The sequence below is a fragment of the Nerophis ophidion genome, linkage group LG09 (assembly GCF_033978795.1).
Source record: "Nerophis ophidion isolate RoL-2023_Sa linkage group LG09, RoL_Noph_v1.0, whole genome shotgun sequence".
Lineage (NCBI taxonomy): Eukaryota > Metazoa > Chordata > Actinopteri > Syngnathiformes > Syngnathidae > Nerophis > Nerophis ophidion.
The window spans coordinates 57204863-57222122 of NC_084619.1; the positions used below are offsets into that span (position 1 = coordinate 57204863).

The window sequence follows — 17260 nt, forward strand, 5'->3', positions numbered from 1 at the left end:
TAATTAACGCATTAATTTGCCCACCCCTAATATATATATATATATATATGTATATATATATATATATATGTATATGTGTGTGTGTATAATATATTTATATATATTTATATACACACAATTTTTTATTTTTTTTTATTTTTGAAAATTATAGATCAATTTAGACTCGGCATGAATAAGGATTGTGATATGGATGTAAATCTATTTTTTGGGCCACCTCTACCAAGTCAGTGTACAAAAGTACTAACTTCTGAAAATGAGTCAACACACATTGTGATTTAAAAAATATGTAAGTTGTTTCGCGTACATAAACAAGTGTGTAATCACATTTGTAATGGAGATACCCAGAATAAATTCTTAGGCTGTCACCGTGGATCATTTAAGTGGTTTTATGGTAATTATAGTTTGAAACGGTAATGCTAACCCTGGGCTAAGTTTATCATTACTACTGAATAAACAAAATATTGCCAGTTTGTATATATTATGGACAAGTGCTTATATTATCGTTCTAATTTGGTGTTTGGGAAAGTGCTAATTGTCAACTTTGTCATCACCATATCTGAAGAATCCTGTTTTGTTTGCCAAGGTAAATGATGAAAAAACACTTTATTTATACTTCTCCTCATATTGTTACAATTCACTCAGGAAGTATTTGAATATTACGGTCTGTTCCAGCATTTTCTATACTGAAAACAAACAAACGTGCCCGACGTCTTCAAAGCAAACATTTTAATTGGCCCGACAGCGTCTGCATAAATCCTTCACTTTAATTAGGCTTTACTTCCTTCCAAGCTCTTGTGGCGCAAAGCCTCATTTGCACCATTTTGAACACCTTCTCCAGCGCTATTTCTTAGCTTCACCGGCGCGCTAAACCGCTGCCGGCCTTTGTTTGAGCAGACGTCAACAATCCTTTTATTTTAGCTTTCAACTATTTTATGTCTGTGGAATAAAGTGCTGAAAAGAAGCAAAACTAAGAACAAACGTCACATTTTAGCTGGAATTACTCTGTCTTGTCAAGGAAGAAGACTATCGAGGATTTAGAGTAGTCAGCGTACAGATTTTATACCAGGGGTCACCAACCTTTTTGAAACCAAGAGCTACTTCTTGGGCACTGATTAATGCGAAGGGCTACCAGTTTGATACACACTTAAATAAATTGCCAGAAATAGCCAATTTGCTATTGCTATATGTGGGGGCGGCGTAGCTCGGTTGGTAGAGTGGCCGTGTCAGCAACTTGAGGGTTGCAGGTTCGATTCCCGCTTGTGCCATCCTAGTTGCTGCCGTTGTGTCCTTGGGCAAGACACTTTACCCACCTGCTCCCAGTGCCACCCACACTGGTTTAAATGGAACTTAGATATTGGGTGTCACTTTGTAAAGTGCTTTGAGTCACTTGAGAAAAGCGCTATATAAATAAAATTCACTTCACTTCACTGCTCAATATATATATATATATATATATATATATATATATATATATATATATATATATATATATATATATATATATATACATATATAAAATGGATAATTCTGTCTGTCATTCCGTCGTACATTTTTTTTTCTTTAAGGAAGGTTTTTTGTAGAGAATAAATTATGAAAAAAACACTTAATTGAACGGTTTAAAAGAGGAGAAAACCCGAAAAAATTACATTTTGAAACATTTTTTATCTTCAATTTCGACTCTTTAAAATTCAAAATTGTACCGAAAAAAATGAAGAGAAAAACTAGCTAATTCGAATCTTTTGAAAAAATTTAAGAATTTATGGAACATCATTAGTAATTTTTCTTGATTGAGATTAATTTTAGAATCCAGTGAGAGCTGAAGATCTTGGCCAGATGAAGCCATCAGGACCACATCATCTTTAAAAAGCAGAGACCTAATCCCGTGGCCACCAAACCAGATCCCCTCAACACCCTGACAGCGCCTAGAAATTCTGTCCATAAAAGTTATGAACAGAATCGGTGACAAAGGACAGCCTTGGCGGAGTCCAACCCTCACTGGAAATGTGTTCGACTTACTGCCGGCAATGCGGACCAAGCTCTGACACTGATCGTACAGGGAGCGGACCTCCACAATAAGACAGTCCGATACCCCATACTCTCTGAGCACTCCCCACAGGACTTCCCGAGGGACACGGTCGAATGCCTTCTTCAATTCCACAAAGCACATGTAGACTGGTTGGGCAAACTCCCATGCACCCTCAAGAACCCTGCCGAGAGTATAGAGCTGGTCCACAGTTCCACGAGCAGGACAGAAACCACACTGTTCCTCCTGAATCCGAAGTTTGACTATCCGGCGTAGCCTCCTCTCCAGTACACCTGAATAAACCTTACCGGGAAGGCTGAGGAGTGTGATCCCACGATAGTTGGAACACACCCTCCGGTCCCCCTTCTTAAAGAGAGGAACCACCACCCCGGTCTGCCAATCCAGAGGTACCGCCCCCGATGTCCACGCGATGCTGCAGAGTCTTGTCAACCAAGACAGCCCCACAGCATCCAGAGCCTTAAGGAACTCCGGGCAGATCTAATCTACCCCTGGGGCTTTGCCACCGAGGAGCTTTTTAACTACCTCAGCGACCTCAGCCCCAGAAATAGGAGAGCCCACCACAGATTCCCCTGGCACTGCTTCCTCAAAATAAAATGTATTAATTAATTAAAGATATATTTGAAATTTAAAGAAAAATATATCATTTTTTTAATGAAAAAAAAATGCATTTTAAAACATTGGCATGTTAGCATTAAAATAAATACACAAAATGTTTTAAAAAATATATAAAAAAATATAATTTTTATAAGAAATACAAAATATTTTTTTATTCATCAAAGATATATTTAAAATTTAAAGAATTTTTTTTTTTTAATTACAAAAATAAAATAAGAAATGCATGTTTTAAATAGCATGCTAACATGGGAGAAGTTGGCATTTTTTAAGTCAAGTATCAAAATCCATGATTTTCAAAATTAAACACAAAATTAAGTAATATTTCTAGTATTGTCAGAGTTAGTTTGTGACAAACCCCAGGATGCAGAGATGGAGACAGACATGGAGTGAGAAAACATGATTTAATAAAAAATACTAAAACAGGAACAAACCAGAGGGGTACAACAAAAAGCGCGCACGAGGCGGATGACAAACAAAGAGAGATAGCATGGGAACTAGAAAATAAACGGAGCTTAGCATGGAAGCTAGCAAAAACAAAAAAGGCATAGCGTGGAAGCTAGCAGGTATCGAGCAGGAAACAGAAGTCGTACATGTAATATGAAAACAAACTTGGAAGCAGGGAACAAAAAAACGCAATCAGATATAGCTTACCGCAACGCTGCATTGACAAGACATGATACGACACGACAGGTAGCAACGACAAGAGCGACAATAATCCAGCCCTGACGGGAAGACAAAGCAGGTACAAATAGGAGCGGGCTGATTGACACCAGGTGTGGCCATCTGCCAATCAGCCGCAGCCGAGAGGAAACAGCGCACAGGGAAAAAAAAGGAAATAGACAAAATAAGAGCGCTGACAGGAACTAAAAAACAGGAAATACTAAACACAGAGGAAAAACTAAAACACAAACAAACTGTCAGTGGCAAACCTGACAAGTATAATGCAAAGATATTGGGGCGTAACCAACAGACTTGTCGATAGCAAAGTTTGAGCAACATCGTTCAATTTCCGTTCATGACGTCCGGGAGCTCGATCAAAGCGTGGCGCGCAGACAGGAATAGCCGATAGGTCACGCTTGCCGCCGCTGCCGACACCTTCAAAGACTGTTTCAGTGCGCACACAAGAGGCCGGACAATAATTACCTCATGGCGTGCTGCTGGGAGCCATGTTTTTTTTAAATGCTTGTCAAAAAAGGAAATGATTTTCCCTCACGGCCCAAAAGCCAAACACGGTGAATCACGGCGCGGACGCTTGGTCGCAACGCAGCAGCGTCATGGAGACTCAAATATGTGCGCTCTTTTACTGTGTGTACTCTCCTCCAATATTGTGTGTGTGGCTGGGGACTCCACTCCTCTTTTTAATATCCTTCCTCCTTCCTTCCCTCCTTCCTTCGCTCCAGTAAGCGTGGCGGGAAGTTCTTCCGAAGGTATACTAGGAAATACAGGAGGTACTTCCCAGCATCCTGGCTGCGCTCCAAGCTGTGGGAATGACTGACTAATAGCATGGAGGACCACGTTTCTCTCTGTAGAGAGTGAGACCTCGCACTTTTGAGACAAAAAACAAAAAAAATCTACGATGGGTGACACGAGCAGCATAAAACACACGAAATGGAAACAAACGCTGCAGGATCAAACAGAATTTCAAAAGAAATGACAACTTTTTCACTTCGGATACGAGACCGGAGCTGTGAGAACGTGCCAATTATGCTTTTAAACCGATATGGTATCATTAGGAATAATATAGAATGCTTTTATTTTGAAATGTGGGGTGTTAGAAAAATTATCAAGTGAAATTAATCAAACTGAAAACAATATTATAGATAATATATTTATTATTAAAGTTTCGAAATGGACGTATGCTGTCTTTAAGTTGAAGTGGAGTGGTAGTTTTTTTTTTAAATGACAGATCGTGGTCACAATAATTCATTCAGTAGCGTAGTAGGCCTAAATATTCATAAAAACAAAGCAGAGGTTTTATTTAACAGCTGTAACAAATTCCATCTATCAAGTGAAATTAATCGAACAGAAAACAATATGATAGATCATGTATTTATCATTAACGTTTCGAAATGGACGTGATGCGGTCTTTAAATTGAAGTGGAGTGGTAATTCATTAAAAACAAGGCAGAGGTTTTATTCAACATCTGTAACTTTACAATTATCAAGTGAAATTAATCAAACAAAACGATATAATAGATCATATATTTATCATTAACGTTTCAAAATGGATGTATGTTGTCTTTCAATTGAAGTGGAGTGGTAATTCATTAAAAACAAGGCAGAGATTTTATTTAACAGCTGTAACATTACAATTATCAAGTGAAATCAATCAAACAGAAAACAATATAATAGATCACCTATTTATCATTAATGTTTTGAAATGGACGTATGCTGTCTTTAAATTGAAGTGGAGTGGTAATTCATTAAAACAAGGCAGAGGTTTTATTTAACAGCTGTAACATTACAATTATCAAGTGAAATTAATCAAACTGAAAACAATGTAATCATCTATTTATCATTAACGTTTTGAAATGGACGTATGCTGTCTTTAAATTGAAATGGAGTGGTAATTCATTAAAAACAAGGCAGAGGTTTTATTCAACAGCTGTAACATTACAATTATCAAGTGAAATTAATCAAACAGAATACAATGTAATAGATAATATATTTATTATTAACGTTTCGAAACGGACGTATGCTGTCTTTAAATGAAATGGAGTGGTATTTTTTTTTTAAATGACAGATCGTGGTCACAATAATTAATTCAGTAGCGTAGTAAGCCTAAATATGCATTAAAAACAAAGCTGTAACATTACAATTGTCAAGTGAAATTAATCCAACAGAAAACAATATAATAGATCATCTATTTATCATTAACGTTTTGAAATGGACGTATGCCGTCTTTAAATTGAAGTGGAGTGGTAATTCATTAAAAACAAGGCAGAGGTTTTATTTAACAGCTGTCACATTACAATTATCAAGTGAAATTAATCAAACAGAAAACAATGTAATATATCATCTATTTATCATTAACGTTTCGGAATGGACGTATGCTGTCTTTAAATTGAAGTGGAGTGGTAATTCATTAAAAACAAGGCAGAGGTTTTATTTAACAGCTGTAACATTACCATTATCAAGTGAAATTAATCAAACAGAAAACAATATAATAGATCATCTATTTATTATTAACGGTTTGAAATAGACGTATGCTGTCTTTAAATTGAAGTGGAGTGGTAGTTGTTTTTTTTTTAATGACAGATCGTGGTCACAATAATTCATTCAGTAGCGTAGTTGGCCAAAATATTCATTAAAAACAAGGCAGAGGTTTTATTTAACGGCTGTAACATTACACACAGTTTGAACGGTAATTAGGTGATTCTTAGGCGTACCCCGAGTGGTGCACGCACCACAGTTTGAGAATCACTGTACTAACAATCTGAAGTGGACATATGTTCTCTTTAAGCTGAAATGGGGTGGTAATTGCTTTGTAATGACCACTTGTCGTCACAATAATTCATTAGATTAAGCTTCCGACGCAGAAAATGGACTGGTGCGGACACGGTTGTTACTGGATACTTTCTATTACGCTTCTGCCTTGGAGACTTTGTACGTGTAAGTGATATGCAGCTATATTTATACGTTTCTTGTTTATATTGTCATATTGCTCAATTTCATCTTTTGTTTACATCGACAACTGCCGTAGACATCGAGACGAAAGATCCACCCAAACAACCCACTTCAGTTGCAGACAGGGTAGTTAATAATGAGGTAAGCTAAAAAAAATATTTGCTTGGGAAATACGCATGTTTGTTTTAAATATTAACCAATTATTGCTTTTGCGAAATATAAATGGGTTTTTCTAAAAATATAATATATTATGAAATTACAGAAATTCAAAGAGTCTCATTATTGATTCCAGTTAACAATTTATTTCAAATAAATTTGCATATAATACTATTTTGTAATATTAAGTTCTTATGTAGTCTCTTGAAACAATATTGTCAGTGGTGTAACAATCTTGAAGGTCAATATTTTCACACTTGTTTCATGTGTCCTTACATTATTATTATTTCCTATTTTCAAATATGAGCGAACAATACTAAACATGTTTAATTATTTTCATAAATTTATATCCTATTTTGGAGAAAAGAATAAAATGTTTACATTTGGTATTTTGTTATATTTATAACTAAACGTGTAGGCAATTAGGCATATACATTAAAACGGTGAATTGTTATTAGTGGTTATGTATTTTATAATTAATGCTACTTTCTGATAGCATATATCATGTAATAGTCTTTACTTTAAAATATATTTTGTATAATAATAAATCTTGGCAAACCTGTTACACCACTATTTTTTTTACCCCATATATAGAATATCTGACTAATAGTAATGATAGAATGATTTCAAATATGTTAAAAAATGATGTTTTCATGTCTTTAAACACTAAAATATTTTCTTCAAATGGTGCTGTCTTTGTTAATTTTAGTCCCCCAGACCCCGGAAGTTTTTTCAGTCTTTTTCATTGTGGTCAAATCACATGCCTGTTAAGTTAAAAAATATTAATGATAATTACCTTTTCATTCCGCCAACTTTGTTCTGTGTATTCTGCTCATGCACGCCTGATAAATCCTGGCTAAATTTCCTTTGTGTCCCACAAACTTTCAGCATTTATCCCATGTGTTTGTTTTTATGAGCCATGTGTGTGTTATTAAGGATTCGTAACGTTTTCCAATCGGTTTTGCTTTTGATCCTGCAGCATTTGTAATTTGCAACGTTTTCCCCATACGTGTGTTTAATGCTGCTTGTAGTTTGGTCGTTGTCAGCCAGCATCCTATCAGGAGGCAGGATTTAAAGGCAGTCCAAGTATGCAGATTGCTTGTCAACTCTCAAAAGACTGTTGTGAAATTCAAAGTTGAATTGGAAGACATTCTGAGCAGACACTAATGATTTCTTCATTAAAAAGATATTCCTCGTTTTGCTGCATTGAATTTAGTAGGACGCTGTAAAGAAATTGCATTTTAATTGGTAAAAATGTAGTTGCAAATGTTGACGCGTCCTCTTCCCGCAAGCACTTTCATGGCAGCATGTCAGCCATTCTTTTTCTATCTGTTTATGTTTCCTCCTTATTTGTCGTGCATCGCTGTGCGGGTTTGAGCATGTTGCAGGAAAGCGCCTCACTTTAGATTTTTGTACAACTTCCTACTAAACTTCTGCCAAAATGCAGCATCTAAGCACGATATGGGATGCAAATGTTGAGTTGGGAAATTTTCCCCATTTCATAGTTTGATTAAAATGTAATAATACTGAAGATTTGTTTTCCGGAGAGCGGATGACAACATTGTTTTTTTTCTGACCCTCTGGCCTGCTGCAATGCATGCTGGTCCTTCTTCAGTTGCAAAAGCCTTGTTTTGGGGTTCTGGGTTGTCTGCATCTGCTGCTATAAGCTCTTGTGTGCATTTTCCCATCTTTTAGGACTTTTTATGTAGCTGTTTGTGTTTTAGAACAAGCAAATATGAATATCAAATCAAAAGACATCCCTAATATTATGAAATATAGGTCCATATCAGAAAAAAATCAGGTATCGGATTTGCCCGTTAAAAGCGCTCATGTGCATTTTCACATCTTTTAAGACTATTTATGTAGCCTTGTGTGTTTTATAACATGCACATATTAATATCAAATCAAAAAACTTCCTATTACCATTAAATATGGGTCCGATATCAGCAAAAATCAAGTATTGGATTTGCCCGTTAAAAGCGCTCATGTGCATTTTCACTTCTTTTAAGACTTTTTATGTAGCCTTGTGTGTTTCATAACATGCAAACAGTAATATCAAATCAAAAGACCTCCCTATTATTATGAAATACAGGTCCGATATCAGAAAAAATCAGGTATTGGATTTACTCGTTAAAAGCGTTCATGTGCATTTTCACGTATTTTAGGACTTTTTAATGTATGCTTTTGTACTTTTCGAACAAGTAAATTATGGTATGTTTTTTGATTTGATATTGATATGTAATATGGGTCCAATAGCAGCAAAAAATTATGTATCATTTTTTGCCACCAAAAGCTCTCATGTGCATTTTCATGTATTTTAAGGTTTTTTTATGTAGCCTTTTCTGTTTTATAACGAGCAAATATTAATATAGGATCAAAAAACATTATTTTATCATTATATATGGGTTCGATTTAAGCAAAAAATCAGGTATCGATTTGCTGGTTAAAAGCTCTCATGTGCATTTTCACGTCTTTTAGGACTTTTTAATGTAGCCTTTTGTGTTTTACAACATGCAAATATTAATATCAAATCAAAAAACTTCCTATTATCATCAAATATGGGTCCAATATCAGCAGAAAAATCTGGTATTGGATTTGCCCGTTCAAAGCTCTCACGTGCATTTTCACGTTTTTTAGGACTTTTTAATGTAGGCTTTTTTACTTTTCGAACAAGTAAATTATGGTATGTTTTTTGATTTGATATTATGTAATATGGGTCAGATAGCAGCAAAAAATGATGTATCACTTTTTAATGCAGCCTTTTGTGTTTTAGCACAAGCAAATAATATCAAATCAAAAGACCTCCTTATTATCATGAAATATAGATCCGATATCAGAAAAAAATCAGGTATTGGATTTACCCGTTAAAAGCTCTCATGTGCATTTTCTCATCTTTTAGGACTTTTTATGTGGCCTTGTGTGTTTTATAACATGCAAATATCAATATCAAATAAAAAAATTCCTATTATCATTAAATATGGGTCCGATATCAGCAAAAAATCTGGTATCGGATTTGCCCGTTAAAAGTGCTCATGTGCATTTTCACGTCTTTTAAGACTTTTTATGTAGCCTTGTGTGTTTTATAAGATGCAAATATTAATATCAAATCAAAAGACCTCCCTATTATTATGTAATATAGGTCCGATATCAGAAAAAAAACAGGTATTGGATTTGCCCCTTAAAAGCTCTCATGTGCATTTTCACGTCTTTTGGGACTTTTTATGTAGCCTTGTGTGTTTTATAACATGCAAATATTAACATCAAATCAAAAAACTTCCTATTATCATTAAATCTGGATCCGATTTCAGCAAAAAAAATCAGGTATCGGATTTGCCTGTTAAAAGCACTCATGTGCAATTTCACGTATTTTGGGACTTTTTAATGTAGGCTTTTGTGTTTTGCAGAACAAGGAAATCATGGTATGTTTTTTTGATTCGATATTGATATGTAATATGGGTCAAATATAGGCAAAAAATGATGTGTAATATTTGCCACTAAAATCTGTCATGTGCATTTTTATGTATTTTAGGGCTTTTTTATGTAGCCTTTTGTGTTTTATAACGAGCAAATATTGATATTGGATCAAAAAACATTATATATGGGTACGATATCAGCAAAAAAAAATCAGGTGTCGGATTTGCCCGTTAAAAGGTCTCATGTGCATTTTCAAGTCTTTTAGGACTTTTTAATGTAGCCTTATGTGTTTTAGAACAAGCAAATATTAATATTGAATTTTAAAAAAATCCTCTCTGAGCTGCTACCTTACCGTGGTAGAGGAGTTTGCGTGTCCCAATGATCCTAGGAGCTATGTTGTCTGGGGGCTTTCTTGCCCCCTGGTAGGGTCTCCCAAGACAAACAGGTCCTAGGTGAGTGATCAGACAAAGAGCAGCTCAAAGACTTCTATGGAATTACAACAAAATGAACTCAGATTTCCCTTTCCCGGACGCGGGTCACCGGGGCCCCTCTCTGGAGCCAGGCCCGGAGTTGGGGCACGATGGCGAGCGCCTGGTGGCCGGGCCTGTCCCCATGGGGCCCGGCCGGGCACAGCTCGAAGAGGCAACGTGGGTCGTCCCTCCAATGGGCTCACCACTCATGGGAGGGGCCATAGAGGTCGGGTGCATTGTGAGCCGGGCTGCGCTCGGCTACAGAAGCTAGCTCTTGGGACGTCACCTCACTGGGGGGGAAAGAGCCTGAGCTAGTGCGCGAGGTAGAGAAGTTCCGGCTGGATGTAGTCGGACTCACCTCGACGCACAGCAAGGGCTCTGGAACCAGTTCTCTCGAGAGGGACTGGACTCTCTTCCACTCTGGCGTTGCCGGCAGTGAGAGGCGACGGGCTGGGGTGGCAATTCTCGTTGCCCCCCGGCTCAAAGCCTGCACGTTGGAGTTCAACCCAGTGGACGAGAGGGTAGCTTCCCTCCGCGTTCGGGTGGGGGGACGGGTCCTGACTGTTGTTTGTGCTTACGCACCAAACCGCAGTTCAGAGTACCCACCCTTTTTGGGTACACTCGAGGGAGCACTGGAAAGGGCTGCCCCGGGTGATTCCTTGTCCTACTGGGGGACTTCAACGCTCATGTTGGTAACGACAGTGAAACCTGGAGAGGCGTGATTGGGAAGAATGGTCGCCCGGATCTAAACCCGAGTGGTGTTTTGTTATTGGACTTTTGTGCTCATCACGGATTGTCCATAACAAACACCATGTTTGAACATAAGGGTGTCCATATGTGCACTTGGCACCAGGACACCCTAGGCCGCAGTTCCATGATCGACTTTGTAGTTCTGTCCTCGGATTTGCGGCCTCATGTTTTGGACACTCGGGTGAAGAGAGGGGCGAAGCTTTCTACCAATCACCACCTGGTGGTGAGTTGGCTGCGATGGTGGGGGAGGGTGCCGGACAGACCTGGCGGCAGGCCCAAGCGCATTGTAAGGGTCTGCTGGAAACGTCTGTCAGAGTCTCCTGTCAGAGAAAGTTTCAATTCACACCTCCGGGAGAATTTTGAACATGTCACGAGGGAGGTGCGGGACATTGAGTCCGAGTGGACTATGTTCCGAACCTCTATTGTCGAGGCAGCTGATTGGAGCTGTGGCCGCAAGGTTGTTGGCGCCTGTCGTGGCGGTAATCCCAGAACCCGTTGGTGGACACCAGCGGTGAGGGATGCCGTCAAGCTGAAGAAGGAGTCCTATCGGGTTCTTTTGGCTCATAGGACTCCGGAGGCAGTGGACGGGTACCGACGGGCCAAGCGGTGTGCAGCTTTAGCGGTCGCGGAGGCAAAAACTCGGACATGGGAAGAGTTCGGGGAAGCCATGGAAAACGACTTCCGGACGGCTTTGAAGCGATTCTGGACCACCATACGCCGGGGAAGGGGAAGCAGTGCACTATCAACACCGTGTATGGTGCGGATGGTGTTCTGCTAACTTCGACTGCGGATGTTGTGGATCAGTGGAAGGAATACTTCGAAGACCTCCTCAATCCCACCAACACGTCTTCCTTTGAGGAAGCGGTGCCTGGGGAATCTGTGGTGGGCTCTCCTATTTCTGGGGATGAGGTTGTTGAGGTAGTCAAAAAGCTCCTCGGCGGCAAGGCCCCGGGGGTAGATGAGATCCGCCCGGAGTTCCTTAAGGCTCTGGATGCTGTGGGGCTGTCTTGGTTGACAAGACTCTGCAGCATCGCGTGGACATCGGGGGCGGTACCTCTGGATTGGCAGACCGGGGTGGTGGTCCCTCTCTTTAAGAAGGGGGACCGGAGGGTGTGTTCCAACTATCGTGGATCACACTCCTCAGCCTTCCCGGTAAGGTTTTTTCAGGTGTACTGGAGAGGAGGCTACGCCGGATAGTCGAACCTCGGATCCAGGAGGAACAGTGTGCTTTTTGTCCTGGTCGTGGAACTGTGGACCAGCTCTATACTCTCGGCAGGGTTCTTGAGAGTGCATGGGAGTTTGCCCAACCAGTCTACATGTGCTTTGTGGACTTGGAGAAGGCATTCGACCGTGTCCCTCGGGAAGTCCTGTGGGGAGTGCTCAGAGAGTATGGGGTACCGGACTGTCTTATTGTGGCGGTCCGCTCCCTGTATGATCATCGCCAGAGCTTGGTCCGCATTGCTTGCAGTAAGTCGAACACATTTCCAGTTAGGGTTGGACTCCGCCAAGGCTGTCCTTTGTCACCGATTCTGTTCATAACTTTTATGGACAGAATTTCTAGGTGCAGCCAAGGCGTTGAGGGGTTCCGGTTTGGTGGCCGTGGGATTGCAGATGATGTGGTCCTGATGGCTTCATCTGGACGGGATCTTCAGCTCTCGCTGGATCGGTTCGCAGCCGAGTGTGAAACGACCGGAATGAGAATCAGCACCTCCAAGTCCGAGTCCATGGTTCTCGCCCGGAAAAGGGTGAAGTGCCATCTCCGGGTTGGGGAGGAGACCCTGCCCCAAGTGGAGGAGTTCAAGTACCTAGGAGTCTTGTTCACGAGTGGGGGAAGAGTGGATCGTGAGATCGACAGGCGGATCGGTGCGGCGTCTTCAGTAATGCGAACGTTGTATCGATCCGTTGTGGGGAAGAAGGAGCTGAGCCGGAAGGCAAAGCTCTCAATTTACCGATCGATCTACGTTCCCATCCTCACCTATGGTCATGACCGAAGGGATAAGATCACGGGTACAAGCGGCCGAAATGAGTTTCCTCCGCCGGGTGGCGGGGCTCTCCCTTAGAGATAGGGTGAGAAGCTCTGCCATCCGGGAGGAACTCAAAGTAAAGCCGCTGCTCCTCCACATCGAGAGGGGCCAAATGAGGTGGTTCGGGCATCTGGTCAGGATGCCACCCGAACGCCTCCCTAGGGAGGTGTTTAGGTCACGTCCAGCCGGTAGGAGGCCACGGGGAAGACCCAGGACACGTTGGGAAGACTATGTCTCCCGGCTGGCCTGGGAACGCCTCGGGATCTCCCGGGAAGAGCTAGACAAAGTGGCTGGTGAGAGGGAAGTCTGGGCTTCCCTGCTTAGGCTGCTGCCCCCGTGATCCGACCTCGGATAAGCGGAAGATGATGGATGGATGGATGGATGAATTAAAAAAAAACATCCTATTATCATAAAATACAGGTCCGATATCAGGAAAAAGTCAGGTATCGGATTTGCCCATTAAAACTTCTCATGTTCCTTTTCACATATTTTAGGACTTTTTTCCCTAGCATTTTGTGTTTTGTAGAACAAATAAATTATGGTATGTTTTTTGATTTGATATTCATATTAAGTATGGGTCCAATATCAGCAAAAAAATCATGTATTGGATTTGCCGCTAAAAGCTGTCATGTGCATTTTCACGTATTTTAGGACTTTTTTTTTCTCTAGAGTTTGGTTTTCATAGCAAGCAAATATTGCTATCGGATCAAAAGACATTATTTTATCATTACATATGGGTCCGATATCAGCAAAAAAACAGGTATTGGATTTGCCGCTAAAAGCTCTCAGGTGCATTTTCATGTATTTTGGTACTTTTGTTCTGTAGCCTTTATATAAATATCAATATCACAATTTTTAAAAATCATATTATGAAAAATACGTCTATCAGAAAAACATCTGATTCTAATGTGCATTTTCATGTATTTTAGGACTTTCTGTAGCATTTTGTGTTTTACATTAGAAGCAAATGATAATATGATGTTTTTTGGATTGATATTGACATTAAATATGGGTCCGATATTAGCAAAATAATCAGGTATCGGATTTGCCCCTAAAAGCTCTCGTGCATTTTAATGTATTTTAGGCATTTTTTCTGCAGCCTTTACAATTTTGTATAAGTAAATTCTATGTTTTTTGATCAGACATCAATATTAAATATGGATACTATATCTGCAAAAAATGAAGGTCTCGGATTTGCCGCTAAAATCTCTCGTGCATTTCCACATATTTTAGGACTTTTTTTTCCTGGACCCTTACCACTTATTTAAGCACTATTGACTAGTAATGCAATGAAAATTGAGCCGTCGAAAAAGTACCATGCTCACCGAAACCGGATGCTGTGATGATGTATCCACTTCAGCTTTTCCTGGGCGGTAGAATCACGTAGCTCGCCCAAAGATGACGATAGAGTCGCATTCGGGTGGCATTTCCGTTTAGACTGCAGTCACGTTTGAAAAAATCAGATCCCATCGGGACTCGGACTACCTCTTGTTGTTTCCCAAATCTGATGCAAAAATATCAGATTTGAAGCACTTTGGAGAGTTTAGACTGGCAAAAAATATCCGATCTTTATCACTTGAGGGCAAAAATAACAGATAAGGTAAGCAGTGTAAACAGGGATAAAGAGACGGGTCTCCTTGTAAAATGAATACAACGTAGTCCAAGGGCAGGATCAATGGCTAGCATGAGTGCCGAGGAGACGCCAGAACTTAAAAAACCTCTTCTGCCATATGAGTTGGGAAATTGTTTTAGATGTAAATATAAATGGAATACCATGATTTGCAAATCATTTTCAACCCATATTCAAATGAATATGCTACAAAGACAACATATTTGATGTACAAACTGTTAAACTTTTTTTTTTTTTTCGCAAATAATCATTAACTTTAGAATTTGATGCCAGCAACATGTGACAAAGAAGTTGGGAAAGGTGGCAATAAACACTGATAAAGTTGAGAAATGCTCATCAAACACTTATTTTGGAACATCCCACAGGTGTGCAGGCTAATTGGGAACAGGTGGGTGCCACGATTGGGTATAAAAATAGCTTCCCAAAAAATGCTCAGTCTTTCCCAAGAAAGGATGGGCCGAGGTACACCCCTTTGTCCACAACTGCGTGAGCAAATAGTCAAACAGTTTTAGAACAACGTTTCTCAAAGTGCAATTGCAAGAAATTTAGGAATTTCAACATCTACGGTCCATAATATCATCAAAAGGTTCAGAGAATCTGGAGAAATCACTCCACGTAAGCGGCATGGCCGGAAACCAACATTGAAAGACCGTGACCTTCGATCCCTCAGATGGCACTGTATCAAAAACCGGCATCAATCTCTAAAGGATATCACCACATGGGCTCAGGAACCCTTCAGAAAACCACTGTCACTAAATACAGTTGGTCGCTACATCTGTAAGTGCAAGTTAAAGCTCTACTATGCAAAGCGAAAGCCATTTATCAACAACATCCAGAAACGCCACCGGCGTCTCTGGGCTTGAGATCATCTAAGATGGACTGATGCAAAGTGGAAAAGTGTTCTGTGGTTTGACGAGACCAAATTTCAAATTGTTTTTGGAAATATTCGACATCGTGTCATCCGGACCAAAGGGGAAGCGAACCATCCAGACTGTTATCGACGCAAAGTTCAAAAGCCGGCATCTGTGATTTTGGAACAACATATGCTGCCATCTAAGCGCCCTCTTTTTAATGGACGCCCCTGCTTATTTCAGCAAGACAATGCCAAGCCAAATTCAGCGCGTGTTACAACAGCGTGGCTTTGTAAAAAAAGAGTGCGGGTACTTTCCTGGCCCGCCTATAGTCCAGACCTGTCTCCCATCGAAAATGTGTGGCGCATTTTGAAGCGTAAAATACGACAGCGGAGACCCCGGACTGTTGAGCGACTGAAGCTCTACATAAAACAAGAATGGGAAAGAATTCCACTTTTAAAGCTTCAACATTTAGGTTCCTCAGTTCCCAAACGTTTGAGTGTTGTTAAAAGAAAAGGTGATCTAACACAGTGGTGAACATGCCCTTTCCCAACTACTTTGGCACGTGTTGCAGCCATGATATTCTAAGTTAATTATTATTTGCAAAAATAAAAATAAAGTTAATGAATTTGAACATCAAATATCTTGTCTTTGTAATGCATTCAATTGAATATGGGTTGAAAATGATTTGCAAATCATTGTATTCCGTTTATATTTACATCTAACACAATTTCCCAACTCGTATGGAAACGGGGTTTGTAGACGCAAGGTAAGCAGGTTTATGTTTAGTATTCTGTTCCTTTACTGGACTTAAACTCAACCGTGACGATGGCGTACTGTTACATCCTACTTTGGTGTGCTGAAGGACTGGCGAGCAATCTGGCTTCTGCTCGTTTGTTTTGGGCATGTCAGATGGTGTTTGCTTTGAGGGAACATTCTAGAACAGGCCGTAATTTTGTCCATTCTTTTCTCCTCATGTCCCGTCCTTTTTTAAAACTCACAAATCACCTCCCAAAATTCCCTCACCGCCTCCCGACCTCCGTCGGACATCGGCATCCAAACCGCTCCCTCGTCCCGTTTCGCCAAGCAGCCAAAAGCTGAGCTTCAAGGACCGAGTCCGCATGGCGAGTCCCCGGGGACAGAGCATGAAGAGCCGGCAGACGTCCATCAACGACCGCCAGCGCTATTCCCCCGGCAATGAGGTGGGGGGCGGCGCCGAGCTGATGAGCGGGAGCCCGGCCAAGGTGCAGAAGAGCTGGAGCTTCAACGACCGGACCAGGTTCAGACCCTCGCTGAGGCTGAAGAGCCAATCACGGACCGTTGCTTCAGACGGTGAGTTGGACTGACTCTCACTGTGTGTGTGTGTGTGTGTGTGTGAGTGTGTGTGTGTGTGTGTGTGTGTGTGTGTGTGTGTGTGTGTGTGTGTGTGTGTGTGTGTGTGTGTGTGTGGAATGAAAAATCCACCCCCAGATTTTTTTTCTAAGGCTGTCTTAAATAATTAAAAAAAAAAGTTAAAGTACCAATGATTGTCACACACACACTATCAATCAATCAATCAATGTTTATTTATATAGCCCCAAATCACAAATGTCTCAAAGGAGTGCATTAATCATCACGACTACAACATCCTCGGAAGAACCCACAAAAGGGCAAGGAAAACTCACACCCAGTGGGCAGGG

The 17260-nt window shown here is 40.4% G+C and overlaps 1 protein-coding gene across 2 annotated transcripts in view; it reads left to right on the forward strand.

Annotated features, from left to right (window-relative positions):
- The window catches only part of LOC133559502 (potassium voltage-gated channel subfamily KQT member 5-like), a 241718-nt gene that overhangs the window by 181574 nt on the left and 42884 nt on the right, over positions 1-17260 (forward strand). The window contains exons 10-11 of one of the 2 annotated variants that reach the window (XM_061911321.1): positions 4060-4107; positions 16672-16913. In XM_061911321.1, the coding sequence (XP_061767305.1) occupies positions 4060-4107; positions 16672-16913 (290 nt within the window). The remainder of the gene's footprint in view (positions 1-4059; positions 4108-16671; positions 16914-17260) is intronic. The other variant, XM_061911322.1, reaches the window with a different exon arrangement.